At 57.4% G+C, this 25,251-nt stretch overlaps 1 protein-coding gene across 3 annotated transcripts; it reads right to left on the minus strand.

The window, feature by feature from the left end:
• Window positions 1-2,987: 2,987 nt before the first annotated feature.
• On the minus strand, window positions 2,988-23,624 carry FBXO46 (F-box protein 46). Of its 3 annotated transcripts, none has more exons than XM_078850089.1 (2): window positions 23,524-23,624; window positions 2,988-7,012 (listed from the first exon to the last, which is right to left on the minus strand). In XM_078850089.1, the coding sequence occupies exon 2, from the start codon at window positions 6,926-6,928 to the stop codon at window positions 4,937-4,939; it is 1,992 nt and encodes a 663-aa protein (XP_078706215.1). In that variant the 5' UTR covers window positions 6,929-7,012; window positions 23,524-23,624; the 3' UTR covers window positions 2,988-4,936. The 3 variants fall into 3 exon arrangements, with proteins under 3 accessions (XP_078706215.1, XP_078706216.1, XP_078706217.1); XM_078850090.1 differs by lacking the exon at window positions 23,524-23,624 and adding an exon at window positions 13,158-13,470; XM_078850091.1 differs by lacking the exon at window positions 23,524-23,624 and adding an exon at window positions 12,941-13,134.
• Window positions 23,625-25,251: the final 1,627 nt, after the last annotated feature.

Here is a 25,251-nt window from a genome sequence, read left to right on the forward strand (position 1 = left end):
TGCAGTTCAACCCCCGGCGTGCGGCAGCCCCGAACCCCCTTTGTTCCCCTGTCCTGTCGCATTCACCCCCGGGGCCCCGTTTTCCTCGAGGTGGGCGGATGGACACGCAGCTGATGCCGTGATGAATCAGGGCACTCAGCCCCCGCAGGTCGCTTGCTGCCACCCCACACACAGCAGGGGCAAGAACTTCCCCCATGCCCAGCCCGAGGCACGGCACGTGAGCCTGGCAAGGGCCAACGCCTCGACTCTATGCAGCCACGTGTGTCCATCCACTGGTAGGGAGATTAGAAATAGTCCACCCCCCGCCACTCCCTGTCAGCTTTGATCCAGGTTGGTTCTGGAGCCCAGATGGGGAAGGGGATTGTGAGACAGGCCAGGCAACCCATAGAGATCACAGGCACCAGCATGGCATGCTGCCCTCTGCTTGGCTGGGTAGTGCCATCTCCAAAGGCAAAACCCACCCCTCAGCATGGAAGACAGGTGGCTGCATTCTTATGCTGAGTGGCCCTGCTCTGCAAGGAGCCCAGAGGCATTTCCACCCCCTAGGAACCTCATCAGACCCATCACGGGGGCCACACCCAGCCGGAAGAAACCTTTTTCATCCGTTTCCACCTGCCCAGAGCACATACTCAAGAGCCTGGAGCGTGGCTCAGGGACACATTTGGTGGAAGCCCACTGCCTTGGAAGCAGATGAGCGGCGGTTGGGTTCCAGGGCGGTTACATAAAGTGCATTGTGAGCCTGGGGGAATATGGAGATGGTTCTAGGCCATCGGCCTGGCTAATGACCAGGTGGTCCGTGCTCCAGAAAGATCCTGCACTTCCTAATGAAACTGCACCATCTGGTACAACTGCTCGACTCCAACGCCAGCCGGGAGCATGGTGATCTCCCAGCCTGACCTGCTGGGTAGCACAGAACTGGCCCCAAACCATTCCTAGAGCAGATCTGTTAGAAAACCAGCCAACCGTGATTTAAAAGTAGTTTGGGGCCAGTCCATACATTAGATAACACCTGGACGGGGCGTCCTTAATTTTGCATGGTTCTTTTCATGTCACAAGTGGAGCTTGGAAAATCACTCCCCAAATGTTACATGGTTTAGGGACGGCCCCTTACCCTCACTGCTAAAATATCCAGTCTCAATTCATCTAGCTTCAACCTCCAGCCCTCAGATCCTGCCAGACCTTTGCCTGCTACACTGAAAAGAGCCCATAAGCAAAGTTTTGTTCCCCTGGTAGGTTCTTCTAGACTGGGATCAAGTCACCCCTTAACCTTCTCTCTGTTGAGCTGAACAGATTGAGCTCCTGGCGTCTTTCCCTATAAGGCAGGCGTTCCAGTCCCTCAAGGCCTCTCCCACCCTGTCCAGCAACTGCTGGGCATAATAGGACTAGAGAGGGGGTTCACAAAGCTGGGCCCCAGACCCTGTGCGTCCAGCCAGCCTGGGGCAACCTACCCACAGGTGAGCAGAGCCACCAGGCTGCATTGGACCAGCCTGTCGGTGGCCAGAGGAAGGTGCAAAGATCCCTGCAGGGGGGCAGTTAGCGGATAACCTGCCCTCCGGGAATTCCCTCCGGCCCCCTAGCAGTGGCTGGGTCCTGCCCAGAAGCAGGCTGGTTCACAGCCCTTCAGGGACTAGTTCAGCATTTGCTATTCTGATTCGAGATGTTTGTTAGCCATATAAGCTCCCAGTCCTTTTCAGATGCCCCTCAACTCTTGGGCCTCTGTAGCATCATGTGGCAGGGAGTCCCACTGGCCAACGGAGCATCATGGGAAGCAACCTGGCCTAGATCAGCTTTGAGTTGGCAGCTTTAACTTACAGTGACCCTCCCCTCGGGCCAAACGTTAGGAGGGCGGGTGGCAGCTTACCCTGAGAAACACCAGTTGGGCTAACATTCACATTAGCACAACTCACACGCCCTACAGTGCGGATGCAGGCAAGCTCTGGACAAGCGCGGCTAGTCCTCCAGCACCTTCCCATCATCCCAAGGGCCCAGCCTGGACAGCCAAGGCCCCCCACAACACACTGCGAACAGGGGGCATTTCCCAGAGTGCAGGGGACGTGAAAATCTAGCCAGGGCGGGGGCAGGGACAGACCTCGCTGGCCACAAGGGAGGCTTGGAAATTTCCCCCAAACCTTGTTTTTTGGATGGGTAATTGGGTTAAGAAGTAAATGTAATTGTTCACAAAAGGCATCTGCTTCCTGCAGGCAACTTAGATTTGGTTCATCAAAAAAACCCAGCCCCCCCAGATAATTTCAAGTCAGAGAGGCTCATGGGAGCCGCATACGGCTGCCTCGTTTGCCCATTCCCCTTTATGGGCCAGACTTCCCAAACGAACTTCATTTGCCGCATTGCAGCCAGCGGCCCCTCTCCATGAGCGTGGTGCATCTTGGAAGCCATCACCCAGCCTGGGTCCCGAGGGACAAGGAACAGGAAGCACCCAAACTACAACTCCCATGAGGCACTGCAGCAGGACAGGGCTTTCTGCTCCCCCCGCCTCAGCCTTCCAAATTGACCACAGCAAATGTTGGCCAAAACAATTTTTTTCATTCTTATCCAAATTTTCCCACCAGTTTGCCTCAAGCGTCAAATGGCTCCGCAGCTCCTCCAACATGGGACCTGAGGGGAAGTGAGGCAGCCGCTGCCTGAGTTTGCAGAGAGCCTGAAATAACAGCTCCAGATGGCTGGACTGCCTGCATCACTTCAACAGGGGCTGCCTCCCACACAACTCTGAACGCCACTAACCCTTTCAAGCCCGGCAGAACGGGGCAGGAGCACGCTCTGAAGAGCTATCAGAGGAAAAGGTCGGCATTAAGATGGTGAATGCATTACCAGTCTTTAATGCCACACGGCTGGGTGGTGGGGGGGACATGATTCATTTTATTCTGGAGGAGGGAGCCAGCTAAGTGGAGGAGGCAATTTCTCTATCTTTCAAAAGCCCTTTTTTGACAGGGGAGGGGACGAGGAAAAAAAAAGAAAAATCACCCCCCGAGTCAGTTTTCCTGTTGTTTAATTTGTTTTCCACTCAACAGTCATTTGAAAAGTCACACATGCACAGAGACAGGCGTATAAATACCAGGCGGAGCTGTGCCCGTGCCGGGGGATCCGGAACCAGATCGGCACCTGGGGACTAGAGCACCACGGGCCGACGGCCTCCTCAGGGCAAGAGGGTGGGGATGCAAATGGGCCCGACGGGGAAGGCAGGGAATGGCCCCCTGATTTCGGACCATGATGCTAGCCGAGAATTGAGGTGTAGCCATTGGCCACATGAGCCCAGTGACACAAGAACTGGTAGGGCCCCACCATGCTTGTGTGTAAGCCAAGAGACTAGGGCTAGGATTTCAAGGCAACTTGTGGTGGGGGGTGGGAGGAAGAGGGGATAAGATCTGTGGGTTCAAATTAAAAGGCCGCAAAAAGGGAGGGAGTGGAACAGTCAGCAGCTGGGGGAGAAGCGCCCCCGACCCTGTTGGTGGGAGCCCAGCACCCGGCTGGATGAGGTTGGAACAATGAGGGGATAAGGCCGTGTGTAGGGGGAAGGAATCAGGACCCCAGGGGGCAAAGAGGCAGGGTGAAAGGCTGCTCTGGTCATTAGCCCCAGTTCCAGGCACGGGTGGGGAGGCTGAGGGCCAGACCCCCAGTTGGCATGTCATTTGGCACCACTGAAGCCATCAGGCCAACTCATTCCAGCTGTGGGGCTGGCCTGGCGGTTACAGAAATGCCCACCCTCCCCTGGAACTGGTCCGCTCCGGCCTGTGGGGAGTGGAGAGCTGGGTTCCTTTGCCCACCAGTCCATACGGGGGTTAGAACTACAGGACGGGACCCCAAAGAGCCGGTGACACTGGCCGATAGCGACCGGAGCCAGGCTGGGGCCAACCCCATGGACAATCCCCCTTCCCCCAAGCAACGTGGCTAGAAGGGGAGGAACCAGCCGACGGCCAGAGGGAGGCCAGCAGCCACCACCCCCTCTCGCTGAGAACCCAGGTGTCTGAGCAGCTTGGCAAAGTCAACTGGTGGCCATCATGCTAAGAAACCCACGGCTACGACAAGCTGCCACTCGGCTTCAGAGAGGCTGCTGCATGTAGGCAAGGATGGGGACAAAGGGGGCTCTCTCGTGGGGGGGGGCATCCCCTCCAGCTCCCTTGCTGCTGTGACCCACTCGCTGGCTCTGAGCAGGGGCAGGGTTGGCTGGTCTCGTGACGGGTTCTACCAGTGGGCCTGCCTCTCTCTCCAGAGGCTGATTTCTTGTCCCCCGATGTGTGTTCGTGTGAGCAGCTCGGACTGGAAACGGGACCCCCAGCTGGCGTGACGCTCGCCATGCCAGCCCGCAGGGCCGGGAGCCCTCTCTTGGAGAGGCTAATCAGTGATCAGAACGGGTGCGGTGCCCCCCCGAACGAGGGCATGGGAGGAGCGGGCCCTAGCAGCGGTGGGGGTTTCACAGCTTCAGGCAGCAGAGCCTGGCTCCGATCACACGCTCCTTTCGGTAGGCGGGGGCTGCCACGTGCCCGCTGGCAGCAGGACAGATGGGCTGAGGGGAGCTCTGCTCCGGCAAAGGGGGAAGGAGATTGGGGATGAATCCACCGATGATAACCTACCAGTGCTCACCAAGCAGGTAGGAGCGGCAGATGAGAAGGGCTGGACACAAGGCTAGCAGGAGAATTCACAACCGCTCCCCCCGAAGCCACCAACAAGCTGCAAAGCCGGGGCACAGCAAGGACCCCCTGCCCAGGCAGGCGGGCAGGGCTGGATGCCGTAGTGGCTGGGGGAAGAGGCGATCTGGCCCCGGCCCAGTATAGTTTTGCAGGTGGGTGAGTCGATTTCTTTTGGGATGGGCTGCAGCCAAGATCAGCACCAGACAGCCAGGCAAACAAATCAAACCCCCCACACACACACGCACACGCACGAGACCTCGTGGGCTCCCGCCCCAGCGCCTGGCCGCCCCACCTCACCTCCCGTCCTCCCGCCTGGCCGCTCGGTCCCTCAGCATGTCGCAGGGCAGCACCCAGTTGTTATCGTGTAGCCCCACCCGGCAGCCCGGCGTGTCCTTGTCCGTGCGCCGACAGCACATCCAGTAGGAGCGTCCGTAAGGCAAGTCGTGGTGGTAGGGCTTGGGGTGCCAGCGGCATAGAGACACGTCCCCCTTCTCGTAGTGCTTCTTGCACTGCTTGCAGGGGTCGTCCCGGTACAGCGGGTCCCTGTTCCAGCGGGAGTCTGTGGCCTGCACGCCGAACGTCTCGATGATGGATTTGAAGTAGTGGCAGGTGCATTTCAAGGCGGCCAGCGACTGGGTGGGGAGGTAACTGAAGATCTTCACCATGATGTGCTCGGGGAGCAAGAGCATGTACTGGCGGGGCTCCAGCAAGCGTTGGATCTTGAAGCGGATCTCCAGGAAGTCGTGGGAGACGTGCCGGTAGAGGCGGCACAGCGAGGTGTCCGAGGCCGCCGGCTCCAGCCCCGGCCCGTCCGGCCACTCCACGCCCCCCTCGCCGTTGTTCTTCTTGCTGTCCAGGAGGGAGCCGGCAGCCTCCCGGGCGTCCTCGGGCCGGGGGGCCTGGGCGTGAAGGAAGAAGAGCTGGCCGGGGGGCGGATCCTCGCAGGCGGAGCACAGCCCATCCGGGGTGGGGGTCCCCACCGTCAGACACACCGTCTCCTCCTTCATGTTCTTGGTGCTGTCCTTGCCGAAGAAGACGCACTGATCCACCACGCCCGTCACCACCACGTCCACGTGGAAGCCGGCCACGCAGTCCCGGGGCGTTGCCGCTGGCCCCCCCAGCTTCTCCCCGGCCCTGCCTTCGGGGCCGGCGTCCAGCTTGCCCGGCAAGGCCTGGCTCTCACCGCAGCTCATCTCCAAGTCGGGCGGCTCGCTGGCCCCATCGCCCTTGGGCGCGGCACTGGACAGCAGGAAGTCCACGTTGTTGGGCAGGGAGTCGCGGGAGGGGCTGATCAGCTGGTAGAGGTCGCAGGTGATCTTGTCCTTGGCATGGGCGCCGGAGCCGGTGGCGGGGCCCCCGGTGCCGCAGCTCATGAACATGCAGTTGGGGCGGGTGCCGGAGCCCACCTCGGGGGGCGAGCGGGGGTCCCGGCTGCTGGAGATGCGGAAGGCGATGCGCACCTCGCCGGGGCTATGCTGGGAGTTGGCCACGCACTCGGCCGTCTCGGAGCACAGTCCGTTCTGCCGCAGGACGCTCCGCTCCTCCTGCTGCGACTCGAAATGGGCCACCGCCTCGGCCACCCGGCTGCAGTCCTGGCCCCCTCCTCCACCCACCACGTTCTTCTCCCCGTCCGCCTGCTCCTGATCCGCCGAGAGGAACACCACGGGGGAGGGCGGGGCCGCCGGCGCCCCCCCGGGGCAAGGCCGCGAGTAGCTCTGCAGAGCCAGCGCCGTGCGCTGCTCCACCAGGGCCACCATCTCAGCCACGGAGAGCAGGTCCGTGTCGCCGCCCGGCTCAGCGTGGGCCTCCGGGCACAGGTACACGTCCTCCGCCTCCTTGCTGCCCTCCTTATCCTTCCCCGGGCACGGCTTGCCCTTGCTGGGGTCGTGTGAGCGCCGTCGGCGCTTGGCCTTGGAGCTGTCGCTCCCCCATTTGCCCTTGACCTTCATGGTGCTCGCACGGCTGCTGCTGCTGCTGCACTGGTGGGCCACGAAGAAGGCGATCTTCTCCTTGGTGTTGCCTGGCTTGATGACGTACCAGGTGTCCAGCAGCACCCGGCCCTCCTCCCCCTGGCTGGGGCTGGGGGAGACCAGGGGAGGCGGCGGCGGGGCCGGCGGGGTGTTCTCGGAGCAGGCCTCCCCGCTCTCCTCCCCCTCCTTGGCTTTGCAGGCAAAGTCCCCAAAGGGCTTCTTCACCAGGCTGCCGCCGCACGGCTTGTTCTGGGAGTAGGTGCCGAAGGGCCGTGGGCACCACAGCTGGATGTGCGAGAAGGTGTTCTGATCCATCCCGGGCTCATGGCACAGGTGGTGCCCCCCTAGCTCATGGCGCTCTGGTGCCGGACGCCGAGATCTTCACCGGCTCGGAGCCACCTGGAGAAAGGGAGAGACACAGACTGATCAGCGAGGCTGGATGGAAACGAATCGGTCTGCCGTCCTGGGAACCAGCACAGGGGTTCGCCCACTCCAGACTCAAGGATCTAGGAGTATGAGCCAGCCCATAACTAATGCCACATGGCCTCCACCACAGCCCACCGGCAGGAGGGGAGACCGACGTGTCCTGGCCCAGCACCAAACCCCATTGCTGAACCCCCTGCCCCCTCCCATCCTGGCTGCCCATAGGCCCTGGCTTCCCCACAGCGCAGGTCTCTGCTGTCAGTGCAGGTTTCTGTAAGGGGAGGGGTGGCACTGGGGATCGTCCCCTTTAAAGATGGAACAAGCACGCTAGGGGAAGCGGGTTGGGGGCTTCCATTCGCCCAATCTCCTGAGACGAGGAGGAGGGGGCAGCTGGCCAAACGGAAAGGCAGCAAGTTCCTAAGGGGGCAGAGGGAATACATGTTCTCACAGTGTGTCGTGAGCCTGCGGAACTCTCTGCCACAGGACACTGTTAAGACCAAGAGCAAAACAGGATCAGTCGCTACCATGGGGAAAAAAACAGTGCCCAGAGCTAGAACAGCAAGTAATGTGCAAAACAGGACTGGGAACAATCAACCCTTGCAGCTCAAGTTACCGTAACAAAGCTCGCTTGCAATGAGCACTTTGCAGGCATCAACAGCTCAGAAGATGCCCTCCTACCCCACACATGCTGCCCACCCCATCTCCCTGCGCTATGGGGCCTTTCACCCTCCAAAAGTCCCCATGGTGCCTCTCAGTTCAAGTCCTGCTCTTGGTTACAGGCACTACACATCACCACTGAAATACAGCTGCCTCTGGGGCGGAACATGGGAGCTGTTTAACCGCACACAGCCACAGGACAGCGGTGTGGGACAGGAAGTGAAGTATCCCCCATCACACCGAAATGGCAGGACAAGCTCCCAGAGGCACAAGTCTGAATTTTGCACAGACACTGGGGTTAATCCTTCCACTTAGCGCAAAAAACGAAATGGATTTTTTTTTCCAATGGCCACAGTGTCAGTGTCACGTATTATCGGAAAGACGGTGTCCCCGGCAGCACAGCACGGGCACTGGGGCCAGCCCTGACTGCCAGGGGAGAGGCCCCTACTGAGCCCCCCCTCTGCTCCCTGAAGCACAGCGCCCCCTGGGGCTGGCACTGGGCTCAGCTCTGACTGCCAGGGGTGAGCCCTCTACTGAGCCCCCGTCCCGCTCCTTGCGGCACAGCGCCCCCTAGCGCTGCGCTGGGGCATTGGGGTCACCATTGGCTGCCAGGGGAGAGCACCAGCCGCGATCTCCTACCCACCTACTAACCAGGCAGACCCTGCCTAACTTGTGACCCCCTCTCTGGGGTCAAGAGGCCAGACGGGGATGAGGCAGGAACTCAGGCCCCAATGAGACTGTACCCCGACGCTCATGCCCACAGTCTGCCCCTGGAGATTCGCTCCCACCTGCCCCCAGGGGCTCATGCCCACAGCCTGCACCCCCCCTACCAGGATGCATTCAGGTATGAAGGAGGGCTGCATCCCTTCCTCTGCAGCCTACAGCCCCCAGAGAAGCGGGACAGAATCACAGGCCACGCCCTCAAGGGAGGACAGGCTACAGGGCCCCCTCCCTGACGCCAGCTCTTCCCATTCGGCCACGCCTGGGCACAGCACAGCCAAGGACCCCTTGCTAGCGAGGACAGCCAGGCACAGAGCCCCCCCGCCACAGGACTGTGGTTAGAGGCTGGCCACCTGCAAGTGACACCAGACAAGAGCACTGGCCCAGGGCCAGCTACGTGCCAGTCAGAGGCTGCCCGTGGCTGGGCTGGGTTCTTCTTGGAGCCGATGCTGCTCCCTACGTGTCCAGCGGAGTAAGTCACTCGCTTCCTGCGAGCACAAGCACAGCCCAGCACGCTCCACAAGGGAAGGGAGACAAGACTTGGCACAGGGACACGGTGACTCCACGGCAGAGTCGGTAGAACCCAAGAGTCCGGACACCTGCCCCCCCCCCACAACTAACCACTAGGCCCCACTCCCCCTCCAGAGCCAAGAAGGCAGGAGTCCTGATTCTCAGCCCCAACAGCTCTAACCACTAGACCCCACTCCCCCCATCCCAGAGCCAAAACCAGAACCCAGTCCTGACTCCCAAGTCCCATGTCTTCACCCCCATTTCCAAATGCTGTGGAAAGAATGGGGGTGAGTTATCCTCAGACCTGATGGTATCTTCATTTGACAAAATAAAATATGAGGGGGACTTAGGAGTTCAGGGCTGGGGGCAGCCAAAGTTGCCTGCTGGACCTAATCTGTTCCTGCAGGGCGGGCCATAGATGGGGTGAGACGCTTTGACCCACCAGAACCAACTGGCTCTTTCAGTATCTCTGGGGGAGCCAGAGCAGGCAGGTGGGGAGGAGAGAGGGGAGGCGGTTTAAAGACGGGTTCTGCTCCTGGGGCTGCATCAAGTTTCACTTATCCCGGGCATGGTCGCAGAAGCGATTGGCGCATCTACCAAATGCCCGCGTCCGAGGCAGCTGCCTGTTCATTGGGATGAGTTTCTGGGAGACAGACTGAACAAAGAACCCACTCCCTGGGCCAGCGGGGCTAGAGATGCACAGAAGAATTAATCAGACCAGGAGCCCATCTACCCTGGTATCCCGGCTCCAAGAGTGGCCTACACCGGCTGCTTCACAGGGAGGTGCAAGAAACCCCCAGTGGACAATTATGGAATAGCTGCTCCCAGAAGACTAACACGGCTGCTCCCAGAAAGTTTCCTCCTTCCACCAACCCACCAGTTAGTGATCAGCTCATTCTCTTAGGCACCAGATCTTAGATCCCTCCGAAACTTACACCTATATCCTACCACATCTATCTGTAGGCGGTGCCTTTATCCACACAGACGCCTAGTCCTTGTCTGGAGCCATCCAAACACTTGCCTTCAACGGGATCATGTGGCAATGAGTTCCACAAGCTCATCAGGCAAAACCTAAACTCCTTTCATTACACATTCAGTTTCGCTATCCTGCCCCTGCTAGGGAGGGGTGGGACTGGGGGAAAGAAACCTGCATTTGACGCTCCACAGGTTGGGGGCACTGCAGGAGCCGGGGGGACAAAGCACTACTGAGTAGCCGTCTCCACTCCTAAACTCAGGCAGATCAAGGGGTAGCAGTCAGAAGCCCTCACAGGAGCTTGGACCAGTCAAAGGAAGGTGACTTCAAAGCAAGAATTTGAGGGCACGGATGGGCTTACAAGAAAGAAAACATAATGCCAAAGGAAAAAAAAAAATCCGTGTCAACGTGACACTTAAGGTGGCAAATCTGAATACATGGGGAGCCAGGAAAGGCACCCGCCCAGGCTCCCTTGGCCACTCAGCCGTATGGCACGTCCAAAGCACTCAGAGACGGCCAGTGAAACTCCTCCCTGTGCAGTGGGTTACACTGTCAGCAAGACAGAGACCCAGCCTGCCAGGTGTGTGTGGTGGGGAGGGAGGGACACGCAGAAATCCACGCAGCATTGACAGCCATGGGCATCAGCCCAAGAGGCAGGCCAGGGGAGGGCAGCAAGGAGTCTGATCTGCCACTGGAATTAAAAGAGGGAGATGTCAGAGAGTCATTTAAAAGCAAGAGCTGGGGAGCCAATGGGGCAGCTGGAGCATCCCGCCAACACCCCAGGCCAGGCAGACTGCTCCAGCAGATGGGGCCCAGGACTCCTGGGTTCCATTCCTAGCTTTGTCCCTGACTCATTGTGAGACTCTTACCATGTCACTGCCCCTCTGTGCCTCAGTTTCTCCATCTGTAAAATGGGGGTATCAAGCCTTTGGAGAGGTATAGCACAGTGGTTCTAGGTACGGGTAGTGATCAATGGCTCCATATCTAGTTGGCAGCCGGTGTCAAGTGGAGTGCCCCAGGGGTCGGTCCTGGGGCCGGTTTTGTTCAATATCTTCATAAATGATCTGGAGGATGGTGTGGATTGCACTCTCAGCAAATTTGCGGATGATACTAAACTGGGAGGAGTGGTAGATACGCTGGAGGGCAGGGATAGGATACAGAGGGACCTAGACAAATGGGAGGATTGGGCCAAAAGAAATCTGATGAGGTTCAATAAGGATAAGTGCAGGGTCCTGCACTTAGGACGGAAGAACCCAATGCACAGCTACAGACTAGGGACCGAATGGCTAGGCAGCAGTTCTGCGGAAAAGGACCTAGGGGTGACAGTGGACGAGAAGCTGGATATGAGTCAGCAGTGTGCCCTTGTTGCCAAGAAGGCCAATGGCATTTTGGGATGTATAAGTAGGGGCATAGCGAGCAGATCGAGGGACGTGATCGTCCCCCTCCATTCGACATTGGTGAGGCCTCATCTGGAGTACTGTGTCCAGTTTTGGGCCCCACACTTCAAGAAGGATGTGGATAAATTGGAGAGAGTCCAGCGAAGGGCAACAAAAATGATTAGGGGACTGGAACACATGAGTTATGAGGAGAGGCTGAGGGAGCTGGGATTGTTTAGCCTGCAGAAGAGAAGAATGAGGGGGGATTTGATAGCTGCTTTCAACTACCTGAAAGGGGGTTCCAAAGAGGATGGCTCTAGACTGTTCTCAATGGTAGCAGATGACAGAACGAGGAGTAATGGTCTCAAGTTGCAGTGGGGGAGGTTTAGATTGGATATTAGGAAAAACTTTTTCACTAAGAGGGTGGTGAAACACTGGAATGCGTTACCTAGGGAGGTGGTGGAATCTCCTTCCTTAGAGGTTTTTAAGGTCAGGCTTGACAAAGCCCTGGCTGGGATGATTTAACTGGGAATTGGTCCTGCTTTGAGCAGGGGGTTGGACTAGATGACCTTCTGGGGTCCCTTCCAACCCTGATATTCTATGATTCTATGATTCTACTGTTATGCTGAGGGTCCACAGACCATGCCCACCCCAGCAATTGGAGTCCATGGGACTCACTGCCACTGGCCAGAGCGGCCTGCAAGCCGGCCTTCCACTGGGCTCTGGAGGGAGCATAGCTGGCGGCGCCCTTAGGATCACAGACAGGCGCTGCCATAACGGATCAGAGCAGCGGAGAAAGGCATCGAGTCCTTCGCAAGGCCACGGCCAGCACCAGACGCTCCCAGAAACCTGAGTGGAGAACGTGCAATACCCGGCCCACGGCGGCAGGCTCTGCCTAACCCGGGGCAGCGCAGGGCTGGCTTTGGCTCTGAAGCCCATACAGCCAGCCAGCCCAGCAGGACCAGGTTTGACTCCCGCCCTTCAAGCAGCGTTATTTTAACCATGCACAGAGCAGCATGATCCTGATGGACAGGGGATGGGACAGGCCCCAAACCTGCTCCCCGAGGGCTTATCTGCTGGGCCCTTTCATCCACACCACCCTAAAACTTGGGAGGTGCCACACTGCAGGCAGGAGAGTGGTTTGGGGGTGGGGGATGAGGGTACCACTTGGACCCCCCCTCAGACCTTGCCCGATTTCCCCCTTGCCTCTCCCAAGCTGACTTGCTTTTCAAGCTCAGAGGGGCCGGTTGTTGCACCTGTCCGCCCCACCCTGAGGGATCCCGGGTCTCAGGTGGGGCATCCCCCCCCCAAGAGGAGCAATGCATTTCCCCTCCCCTTTCGCTGGTTCTGGCACGGATTGGATTTGGGAGGGGGGGGGGGGGGTCCCTTTGAAGTTAAAAACAAACAAACGGCTCTGGTACTAAAAGCCAGAATTTGGGAAGAAACCAACCCCAGGGATCAGGCCCATGCCAGAGATCCAGCTGGGCCTGCCTCAGCTTCCTGCCAGGGTCTAATAGGGACCCAGCCCCCGGAGCTGGGGGGCAGGGAGGGGGGATCTGGCGGATACCGCACAGCGCTGGGAGCTTCACCACACAGCCCCCCCTCCCGGGGGGGGGGCAACCTTGGGCAAGTCACTTAGTCGCCGCGTGCCTCAGTTTCCCCCCTCACCTGTAGAACGGGGCTAATCCACCTTCGGGAGGGGGGGGGTGGAGCTGCACCCCCACGGCACAACAGGCCTAGGCCGGGGGCGGCTCGGCCCCAGGCAGGAAGAGGCGAGTGAGGAGCCCGGCGTGTGCCCCGCGAGGCGGGCCCCGGCGAGGGTTCAAAGCCCGAGCCCCCAGCGCGCCCTCAAGCCCCCCCCCCGCCCCGCCCCGCCCCCCCTTACCCGAGCCCCCCAAGGCCGGGGGGTCCGATCCGCGCCCGATCCCAGCTGCGGCCCCCTCCCTGCTGGGGCCCGGCCAGCCACAGGTTGCAGCGCAGCCTCCGCGCGGGGCTGGGGGGGGCCGGCACCGGAGCCACCCAGGGCTGGGCCGTGCCGGCATCTGCTCCCCAAGGGCCGCCGCGCTCCGGCTGCCAGGGGGCGCCTGGTCCTTAAAGGGGCCGCGCCCCCATCACTCGGGCCCGCCGGTCCCTACAGTACAATAGGGGCCTTTGATCCCGACCTCCCCCCTCTCCGCCCGCCCGCTCCAGCCATTTGTTGACAGACATATGCATGGCGCTGGCAGCCAATCAGAAGGCCGAGTTTGGGGCATGCCCATATATGGCTGACAGCAGAACCTCAGCCTACCCAGAGGCTTCCTGGTTAGGGAGCGTGGCGCTCTTCCCCAGCCTGGCCGCAGGCGCAGGGCCGGGCCGCGGGAGGGTGAGGGATTATCCCAGGAGCGGAACACATGGAGAATCCAGCGCCAACGCCCCCTCCTTGGCCTCGGCGCCAGCCTGGAGACACAGCTTGCCCTGCCAACACCCGCCCGGCCAGGGAGGGTCTGCCTGCCACCCTCTGGCTTCGGATGAAGCCTCACTAGGACGGGGGTCACGCGTCTGCTCACCGCGGAGCGGGGTCGGGTGACCTCGAGGTGAAAGTCTCCGGCAGGACCCCCTCTGTGAGCCATGCGCAGCTCTCAGCGCTCCTGGGTCAGGGCAGAGTTGGAAGCAGGAGCCCAGGGGGCTGGGGACAGCAGCACAGACCAAACCCCAGTTCTGCTCCCACGGGCAGCAGAGGCAGCATCCAAATTTTAGGGTCTTTCCCCATCTCGGTTTCCTGGAGCTCCCTGGTTCGGTTTGGCAAGCCAGCTGGGGACGCAGCAGGCAAACCTCCCCTGGAAAGCTGGGGGCCTTATCTCTTCATGGTCCACACACGACCTGATGCCGCAACGTCCGCCTGACTCTGCAGACAGCCTGGGAGGATGGCGAGGTGTGATCCGCCCAGCACTTGCATTCTGGCCCAGTGCATGTTAATTGTAGAAGGGAACGCCGCTGGGATCACCCAGCCCGACCTCCTGCATAACCCAGAGCAGAGAATGTACCCAGCAGATAGTAATTTTGGGGGTGCTAGAAATAGACACACCCCAGCTGCTGGAAAGACTCCAAGCAAAGGAGAATCCTCCAGCCCGTTATCCTGGTGGTGTGCTGGGGTGTCCTCTTTCCCCTACCAGCCTTTCTGCAGCAGCAGACACACTCCTTGGCCTCAGGGCTGACGCCACCTTCATACTGCTTATGCTCATACTCCATCCACGGGGAGCTAGATCCACTGCATGAGCCTGCAAATCTTGGCTGTACGGCAACACCCGGCAGGGCTGGACTCTACGACACACACCTAGCTCCCCTTGTCCTGCAGCCACCATCCCACCCACGCACGGAGGGAGCCCGGATTAGAACCCTGGTCCTTTCGCTCTGTAAACACTTGACCTCCTGGAGCCGGCAGCAGTAAAATCTCCTTTTCCCTCTCTAGGCCACGCACAAGCCCCCAGTGGGATTACACAGTCTCTGTCCATCAGACCAATCCCTCCAATGCGGCCACACAGAAACGGCAGAGCCAGAGGTAGGATGTACCCTGAACAAGGAGGCTTCCAGGTCTCCGTGCCTGTATTAATTGTACCCCCCTCCCCCCGGCCCATGTCTGGGCACACCTCTGAGCTCCAAAGAAACCCCTGCTTCCCGGGATGATGAAGGGGTAGCGGAAGAGCCGCAGCCAGGCCGGCCTGGCTGGAGAGATGTTGGCGGACATGGAACTTTGCATGATTTCAGTCCCGATCAGTCTGGGACTTTGGTGTCCCTTTCTGGGCATCTTTCCATTGGAAACTCACCCGAAGAGGGCACAGACTGCGAGCGGGTCCGGGGCACATGCTGCCCCTGGAGCTGCACAGTGGCTCTGTGGAAGGGGAAGACGCTGGCGGCTTGGGGTCGCCACAAAGCAAAGGCAAAGATACGCAAGGAAAGGAGGAGCAGGTCGATTACGGCCTGAACACCAGCTTATGGAGAATTGCCACCCAAGCCCCTTCAGCGCCCAGCCAATGCTTCTAGAGAAACCTCTGCAAAAAATTCATCATCCTCACACCCCAGCTTGGAGGCACCAGGTCCCCCAGCAAGTCCGTGGCTGAGCCAGGATTAGACCCAGTGCCCTCTCCTCCTGAGATTCTCGCCATTACAGTAGCACCCAGTGGTGGTGGATCAGCTCCCCAGCGTGGTAGGCAAGTAACAAAGACAGAGCCCTGGAGAGCTCACTGTGTAGGTATGACGGCCACTTGTTTGCCAAGAGGGGCTAGTCAGGAAAAAATCTGAACAGGACACAAACAAAGTCTTAGAAGACATCTCCACCCGCTCCCAAATACAACACCCCCTGTGCCGGCTTCCCCTGTTCCAACATCCCTGCTTCCTTTCACTAGTTTTCTTCCTCTCTCCAAGTCCAATTCAAAGTTGCCCTGAATTTTCACTGCTCTCTGGGCTTCCTCCATCCCCAACTTTCCTCCAAGTCGGGTCTGCTCCTGTGCCATAAGAACCGCAACTCAGAGGAAAGGAACCGAGAAGCAGCTAGGGCTGGAGAGGCAGGCTAGAGAGGAAAGCAAATGACGGAGGCAAGATGGTCCCAGGTGAGCCTAGTGTAGACGCAGTATTCTGGACCCCCAAGTTCTCAATGCCAGGAGTTATGACAAGGCGCAAGATCTCAGCAGGGCAAGGACTGGGCCAGTGAGTTCTGCGACACCCCTTTAAGCCAAGCTGGTGCCATCTGCCCATCTCCCTTGCCTTTAGGCACCTCCTGAGCGTTTCACTTCTGCAACAGAGTTACCAATTTGAGATGTTCCCTTGCCTTCCTGCACTGATTGACAAGCTGCATTTAAAGGGACAGCAGCTCCTGGTACACAGGCAAGCAGCTCAGGGAGGAGTGTCTGGGATGCCTGAGAGGAGAGGGCTCCATAGATCTAAGAACTGAAACACTCCCCCCCAAAAGACCTTGCAAGGGCAGAGCCGACACCCTAAGCTTCCAAGTGAGGGGGATTTACCAGCTCTGCTCTGCACATCTGGCTCCTCGCCCGCCACTCCAGGGCGGGTCCCCCCCATGACCACAGCTGGCTGCCAACACCTGTAGCCAGCTGCATAGTTAGATCAGACAGGAAGCTGCCTGAGCATCCCAGCTCTGCTCTCAAACTCAGCCCAGGTCCCCCCAAGCTCCAGCAATCAATGAATTTCCGGCATGCCCATTGCTGCAGCGTCTCGCTGCTTCTCCGTAGCTGGGCACCCAGCGGGAAGTGGGCTCCCAGCTCTAGGAACGGGGTGGCTGAAAGCAGCAGATGCAGCATGAGAGGTGTAGCGCTTTCTGCTGCAGTCCTAGAACAATGCTCATGATTTGCTGTGTTTTCAAAGCCTTGGTCCTGCGGCCACCTCTCCTCAACCCAAAGCCCGCCATTCAGACGACCCACCCCTGGACATGTCAGAGACTGTGATGAAGAGGGTGTTATAAGTACCAGATGGAGGGATAGCATCATGCCCCTTGCAGTTAGGCCTAACGCTTCAAAGCAAAGGGATCCTCTCTCTCCAGTATCTCAGCTGCCCCAAACTGCACGATGACAAACGCCACCTCCTTGCACAAGATCATCTTAGCCCAGAGTTTCGATTAGCCTCAATCCCAGCCACACCTACAGGAGCGTCTGACTCTGCTGAACCTGGGCTGGTCTTGTGATGCTCAGCAGAGGCCTTTCCTCACCAGGTGACAATTGTTTTATAGCCAGGGCGTAGGTAGGAATTTGACATTTACGAACTCCCACCCATTTGATGCACGCATCCGCATGCCCCATCAGCTCCCCAGGGATCTAGCACACAGGGGCTGGAGAGCAGAAGGGTGGTGCAAAGCTGGAGATCAAAAATGGTAACCCCAGGGCATATCTCTGAGCATACTTAACACACCATGTGTCATTCATCTGTGGAACGCACTGCAGCAGGGTATTACTGAAGCAAAGAACTCAGAAAGGGATTAGGCATTTAAAGGTAAGGAAAGCATCCACTAGGATTAAAGTCACAAGGGCTAGTGAACCTCGAGTACCAGCGCATTTGCCAAACAGTTTGATCTAGCTCAGGTATTTCCAGGGAGCCCTTCAACACCAGTTTTTTGAGGGCAGGAAGGAGGGTATCCCCCCTCTCCAGTGGTGACAGTGGTACAGTACTATCTGATTGGTCAGTTGAATAGTGGGGGAGGAGGGGTTTACCTCTTCCTGAACCAATTAGGACAGGCTACCGCTGGAATCAGGACTGAACTGGAACCGACCAACGGTGCAGCTAGCCCAGTGCCCCACCTCCTGCAGTAGCAGAAGAGGCCAAAAGGACATCTAGGTGCAGAAATGTCCAGAGAAATGAACTCACAAGCTCGACTCCGAGCTCCAGGAGAATATGCTGGAGTCAGAACTCCTGGGTTCCGCTCCCAGCTATGGCATCAACTTGAGAAAGCCCCTTCCCGTCCCTGAACTTCAGTTTCCCCATCCATAAAAGGGGATAATACCTGCCTTGCAGGAGGCTGGCCAGGCCTGGCTGATGAGTATTTGCAGCAAAGGTCCTGAAGCAGAGCAAATGCTGGTTGCTATTTGGACAGTCCCCTTCCTCCAACTGAGGAGCGGATTCCCCTTTTGGGCCAGCACTTCCCCAGGGCTTTCCTGGGAAACCCATTAGCATCAGCGTGCCTTCCTCCTTCCTCCTTCCAGCTAACCTCATGACCCCAGGCCAAACCAGAGGGTTAGTGCGCGTACGAACCCCGCCTCCAGTCAGAAAACCCGCTTCCCACTGGGAAATGCCCTCAGATCATCCAGCTTGAGCGCCTCAGGACTCGGCCAGAAGGCAGCACCTTTGCCTAGTCTGAAATACAAGCTGGATTCCAGGAACATTTCAAGCTCTTTTGATTTGTTTGTGTAAGGCCTACACAACCCATTCATGCTTCGGGGGCAGCACCCGCCTCTCAAACCCCAGCCCAACTGTGGGGCATGGACGAAGCAAGCTGAGCTATGAAGGAGGAAGCACACACACAAAAAAGTCTAATTTCTCTGTACACATGGCGTGGGGTGGAGGAACTGTTTACGGCATTTCTATCCCGCTGATTCTTGTTTGTACCTGAGCAGCTCAGATGAGTTGACCCCCATGTCCCAAGTGGAATGAACTCTGAGGCCAAGATGCAGGTTAGCCTGGCATGAGGCTGTTACCTGGTTCACCTCCCAGTTGTTATACTGAGCTTCTTTCCTTTCGCCTCCTCGCCTGCTGCCTCGAGAACTCACCAGCCATACATCCTCACCAAACGTGGCTACCCCACTTTGGACCCTGGCGCTCCACTTGATCCCACCCTTGTCAATACATTACTAAGCATTAGGTGGTGTTTTTTCAGACAAAGTGCTCCAGGAGGTAGGGCAACTGGGGTCTCCATTATACAGATGAGAGAAATCAATGAGCAGAAATTAAGTGACATTGCCTCGGCGGCAGAAGAATAGAAAGAACCCAAGTGTCCTGCTCTAACCACTGCATCACATTGCCTCTGCTCCATTTCACACTCTCCACTCCAACAGCTTAAAGACCAATTTTTGTGGGGATGGATTACATGTACTCTCAGATTAGAGGGGGCAGTGCAGTGCCAAACAAGGGGTGACAGAAGCTGGAGGGGCCATGTTTGTCTTGGGAATATGGCCAAGAAGCTGAGAGGGAGGGGAGGGTTGCCAGAAGTGGAGGAGGCCATGTTTGTTATGGGCACATGGACAGGAGGCTGAGGTCAGTTTCCAGACTCCCAGGATTTATATAATTACTGTACAGTTATTGAGAAACAACCACACAACTGTCATGCAAATCAGACCTCCACGGCCAATCCTCCCTCTGTCTGACCAGCCACTGGGTTAAAGCCAGCAGGGCCCATCCTGACCCAGACCAGATGGCCCAGAAGCCCAGGTGTGCAGCCCCTGCTCAGGGAACTGCACAATTGGTGTACAGGTAACTGTACAGCCCCTCCAATCATAGAATCATAGAATATCAGGGTTGGAAGGGACCTCAGGAGGTCATCTAGTCCAACCCCCTGCTCAAAAGCAGGACCCATTCCCAATTAAATCATCCCAGCCAGGGCTTTGTCAAGCCTGACCTTAAAAACGTCTAAGGAAGGAGATTCCACCACCTCCCTAGGCAACGCATTCCAGTGTTTCACCACCCTCCTAGTGAAAAAGTTTTTCCTAATATCCAACCTAAACCTCCCCCACTGCAACTTGAGACCATTACTCCTTGTCCTGTCCTCTTCCACCACTGAGAATAGTTTAGAACCATCCTCTCTGGAACCACCTCTCAGGTAGTTGAAAGCAGCTATCAAATCCCCCCTCATTCTTCTCTTCTGCAGGTTAAACAATCCCAGTTCCCTCAGCCTCTCCTCATAAGTCATGTGTTCCAGACCCCTAATCATTTTTCTTGCCCTTCGCTGGACTCTTTCCAATTTATCCACATCCTTCTTGTAGTGTGGGGCCCAAAACTGGACACAGTACTCCAGATGAGGCCTCACCAATGTCGAACAGAGGGGGACGATCACGTCCCTCGATCTGCTCGCTATGCCCCTACTTATACATCCCAAAATGACATTGGCCTTCTTGGCAACAAGGGCACACTGCTGACTCATATCCAGCTTCTCGTCCACTGTCACCCCTAGGTCCTTTTCCGCAGAACTGCTGCCTAGCCATTCGGTCCCTAGTCTGTAGCTGTGCATTGGGTTCTTCCGTCCTAAGTGCAGGACCCTGCACTTATCCTTATTGAACCTCATCAGATTTCTTTTGGCCCAATCCTCCAATTTGTCTAGGTCCCTCTGTATCCTATCCCTGCCCTCCAGCGTATCTACCACTCCTCCCAGTTTAGTATCATCCGCAAATTTGCTGAGAGTGCAATCCACACCATCCTCCAGATCATTTATGAAGATATTGAACAAAACCGGCCCCAGGACCAACCCCTGGGGCACTCCACTTGACACCGGCTACCAACTAGACATGGAGCCATTGATCACTACCCGTTGAGCCCGACAATCTAGCCAACTTTCTACCCACCTTATAGTGCATTCATCCAGCCCATACTTCTTTAACTTGCTAACAAGAATACTGTGGGAGACCGTGTCAAAAGCTTTGCTAAAGTCAAGATACAATACATCCACTGCTTTCCCTTCATCCACAGAACCAGTAATCTCATCATAGAAGGCGATTAGATTAGTCAGGCATGACCTTCCCTTGGTGAATCCATGCTGACTGTTCCTGATCACTTTCCTCTCATGCAAGTGCTTCAGGATTGAATCTTTGAGGACCTGCTCCATGATTTTTCAGGGGACTGAAGTGAGGCTGACTGGCCTGTAGTTCCCAGGATCCTCCTTCTTCCCTTTTTTAAAGATTGGCACTACATTAGCCTTTTTCCAGTCATCCGGGACTTCCCCGGTTCGCCACGAGTTTTCAAAGATAATGGCCAATGGCTCTGCAATCACAGCCGCCAGTTCCTTTAGCACTCTCGGATGCAACTCATCCGGCCCCATGGACTTGTGCACGTCCAGCTTTTCTAAATAGTCCCTAACCACCTCTTTCTCCACAGAGGGCTGGCCATCTATTCCCCATGTTGTGATGCCCAGCGCAGCAGTGTGGGAGCTGACCTTGTTCGTGAAGACAGAGGCAAAAAAAGCATTGAGTACATTAGCTTTTTCCACATCCTCTGTCACTAGGTTGCCTCCCTCATTCATTAAGGGGCCCACACTTTCCTTGGCTTTCTTCTTGTTGCCAACATACCTGAAGAAACCCTTCTTGTTACTCTTAACATCTCTCGCTAGCTGCAGCTCCAGGTGCGATTTGGCCCTCCTAATTTCATTCCTACATGCCCGAGCAATATTTTTATACTCTTCCCTGGTCGTATGTCCAACCTTCCACTTCTTGTAAGCTTCTTTTTTATGCTTAAGATCCGCTAGGATTTCACCGTTAAGCCAAGCTGGTCGCCTGCCATATTTACTATTCTTTCGACACATCGGGATGGTTTGTCCCTGTAACCTCAACAGGGATTCCTTGAAATACAGCCAGCTCTCCTGGACTCCTTTCCCCTTCAATTGGCTGAAAGCATGTCTACACTGAAAACACTGCACCGATGCAGCTATTCCACTGTAGCACTTAAGTGAAGACACTCTGACGCCGACAGGAGAGAATTCTCCCGTCGGCACAGTTAATCCACCTCCCCGGGAGGCAGCAGCTATGTCAGTGGAAGAAGGTCTCCCGTCAGCATAGTGCTGTCTACACAGGGGGTTAAGGTCAATATAATGACGTGGCTCAAGGGTGTGGATTTTTCACACCCCAAGTGATATAGTTATACTGACGTAGGTCTGCAGCGTAGACCAGGCCTGAGGAAAATTCAGTGCCAGTATCCTGCGTAATCCACTCACCATCCCTTCCCTAGCTACTATGGGGCTAATTGACACTCCGCCACAGCTTCATTTACAGAGAAACGGCAGCTGCCCCAGCTCCCCACAGCCCTGCACTCGGTCCTACTCAGCACCCCATCCTCAGAGTCACAGGGCTCCTGACCACACCATGCTCAGCACAGTCTGCAGCTCACCGTGATGACACCCCTTCGGGGAGCCCACCCACCTTTGCAGCCCTGCCTTTTGAAGATCGGTTTCAAACTCCCTAGGACAGCCTCAGCATAGGATGGGAAGACCAGTGAGTTTGATCACACCTGAGCCATTCCCGCTCCAGGCCTGCACCTTGCAATAGCTCTGAGTGCTTTCCCCAGCCCTAGTTTTAAAGGCCCCAATTGGGGAGAGGCCTCCGCAGTCAGAGACATCTGATGGGTGAGAAGCTTCCCTTCATACTCAACCTAAATTTCATTTAATCCCCTTACCACTCGTTATACCCATCTGTAACAGCCTAAATTAGTCCTTTCCCTCCTTGGGCGTTTCAGCAATTCAGGGCTTAATTCGTAATCCCACCTTGCTACTTTACACTTTTCACGAGTAGATCTCAAACTGTTTTACAGAGAATGTTAGAATCCTTTCCCCCGTTTTACAGATGGGAAACCAAGGCACCTAGAGGGCCGTGACTTGGCCCAAAGTCATCCAGCAGGACAGTGGCAGAGCCAGAAAAAGGCATCCTGACTCCCACTCCTGTGCTCTATCCACTAGACCCCATTGCCCTCCACCCCCCCGATCCTGCAGGGAACTCCCTGCCAGTAGACCACTTCATCCGCATGGAGCTGTAGGAAAAACTGAGGTCTTAGTCTTCATTTAGCCAAGCTAAATATTTGATTCTCAGCGTCGCTGCCCCGTACATCAATCCTTTCAGCTCCCTGTGGCTGAATTCCCTCCAATGCATTAATAGCTTTCTGGTAAGGAGGTGCCCAAAGCAGAACAAAGGATCCCAGGTGAGGTCTCCCCAGAGCTGTACACAGGGGGTCCCCCCTGCAATGGGATGGCTCTCTGGGTGCCGCTTCACAACTGGATCCTTGTTATTAATCATGATGCTTAGTACGGTCGTATCTAAAGACCAACCAAGAACAGGGCCCCGTTGTACAAGGTGTTGTATAAACAGATGGCCCTTGCCCCAAAACGCTTAAACTGAACCAGACCAGACAGACAAACCCCCACCTCATTCGCTGCCCACCAGCGGGAAACCACTTGCCAATGAGCAGGGATGAGAGGAGGTTCGGGTTTCTGGAGGCACAAGTCCCCACCACACCCTGCATTACTGATGGAAACCAGTGACCGGGTCATGCGGGGGCAGGGGTAGGAAGGGGCTTGCAGGCCACCAAGGAAGCGCCAGCCTGGTAGGGCCTTGACCACAGGATGCTCAGTGAGCGACACACACGTAAGGGCAAGCTCATGCTCAAATAAATTGGTTAGTCTCTAAGGTGCCACAAGTACCCCTTTTCTTTTTGGCACAGTCCTTGTAACTCACCGTCAAAAGTCAGACCCTCCCCTACCTATCCCCCTCCTCTACCCCGTCCCCCAGGAGCCCCTCCCCTCTGCCCCAGATCCCCCACAGCTCATCCCTTCGGCCCATGAGCCCCCACCCCCACAGCCTCTAACCCCAGCCCGGCCTGCCCTCCCAGCCCCCTCCCTATACGCCCCTCCCCCAACCCTCCCAGCCCCATCCCCTATATCCACAGCCCCCACCCCCACAGCCTCTAACCCCAGCCCAGCCTGCCCTCCCTATACGCCCCTCCCCCACCCTTCCAGCCCCTGCCCCTCCCCTCCCCTCCCCTCCCCACCCCCACCCCTCTCCTCGCTCCCCAGCTCTTACCCCAGGGCAGGGGCCAGGCGCGCTGCCCCCGCCCCCAGCAGCAGCTCCTCCTCCTCCTCCCAACGCTTCCGGGTTGCACTGCGCAGGCGCTCCCGGGGTCTGCAGACCCAGGGGCTCCCCGCCGCCGCCCCGCCCTGCATTCTGGGGGCTGTAGTCTCTGGTCCAACCAGGGGCATCCTGGGGGCTGTAGTCTCGGTTCCAACCAGGGGCATCCTGGGGGCTGTAGTCTCTGGCCCTCTCCTCACAGCCCCTCCCCGTACTGGGCTACCTCGAAGCATAGAAGATCAGGGCTGGAAGGGACCTCAGGAGGTCACCTAGTCCAACCCCCGGCTCAAAGCAGGACCAGTCCCCAATTTTTGCCCCAGATCCCTAAATGGGCCCCTCGAGGATTGAATTCGATCTCTTTCATCAGCCACAGCCAGGGGTTTCCTCTCCGAGGTGGGGGCATGGCGGGGCAGATCCCACATCCTGGGGCCCACTGTCTCACCATCGGGCGGGTGGGGTGGGGAAGTGGCCGGCACAGGACACCGGAGAGCCACGGTTGGGAATCTGCCGGGGCACGGCAGCTGTGAGCCACGCCCGGGGAACAAGGCTTAGATCCCACCACCTCCAGACCCAGCTCCCCCCGCACCAGGCCCTGCTGCTGGAGCTAAGGATGGAGCTCCCCAGGATGCCAGAAACAGGCCTTGTATCCTCCCTCTGTCTGACCAGCCACCGGGTGAAAGCCAGCAGGGCCCATCCTGACCCAGATCAGATGGCCCAGCAGCCCAGGTGTGCAGCCCCTGCCTTTTGGGCGAGCTAGAAGGCAGCACCACGCCCTGTTGCTGCAGTTTTGCTGCCCGTGGCAATGAGCCGCTGTCGCCATGGTTTCATTTTATTCCGTTAAATACCGCGGGGGCAGGTGAAATTTCTGGAGGCTCTTCCACACACCCGCCCCCACGTCTGAGGCTCTGGAGTACGGCACACGAATAGAGTGGGGGCTGGTCGCAGGCTTGCCCATTGCTTGTCTGAGCTACTGCAGGAGATAGGACACCAGGCGAGATAAGCTAATCGTCCTGGTCCAGCAGGAGACAGGGGTAAACTGGTGACCAGCCCCCAGCACTTTGGGTTGGATTCCCCTCCCACTCACCTCTATAAGCCTTGCACTTACACAGGCAGCACCCCACGCCTCTGCGAGTTCAAATCCCATCAAATTCAAAGGCAACACATACAAGAAAATCAATGCTTTTTTAATACCACACATAGTTTACCTGTGGAACTCGCTGCCAAAGGGTGTCACCGAGGCCAAGAGCCACAGACCATTCAAAACAGGTGAACACATATCAGGGGTCTGTTTCCCCATCTCTGCACTTGAGGCAAGGATGGCGGGAGGTGGATTTAAGCTCCAATGTACTCTCTAGGCCCTGCCTGGCCCTATTCTCTGTCAGGTAGACCTCAGAGGTGATCTAACTGCTGCTCCATGTCCTAAGGGCCCGATATCTACAGCACAGTGGATTCCAGCTCCATACTCTATCTGCCCCTATAGGCCTGGGGGGAGGAGCAGAGAATAGCCACAGCACAGTGCTTTCTGGCCATGCCCCGATCCACTCACTATGGGCCCCGGTGTGGGGGTGGAGAATAGCCACAGTGCAGTGATCTCTGGCTGTGCCCTGAGTCTCCTCTACACAGGAGGTTGAGAGCAGGGCCCTTATGCCAGCTCCTGCAAGGGTGGTGGGGGGCTGGATTCCC

The sequence above is a fragment of the Lepidochelys kempii genome, chromosome 23 (assembly GCF_965140285.1).
Source record: "Lepidochelys kempii isolate rLepKem1 chromosome 23, rLepKem1.hap1, whole genome shotgun sequence".
Classification (NCBI taxonomy): Eukaryota; Metazoa; Chordata; order Testudines; family Cheloniidae; genus Lepidochelys; species Lepidochelys kempii.

Coding starts and splice junctions, on each gene's coding strand:
- FBXO46 (XM_078850089.1), bottom strand. CDS start 6,928: ATGGATCAGAACACCTTCTCGCACATCCAGCTGTGGTGCCCACGGCCC.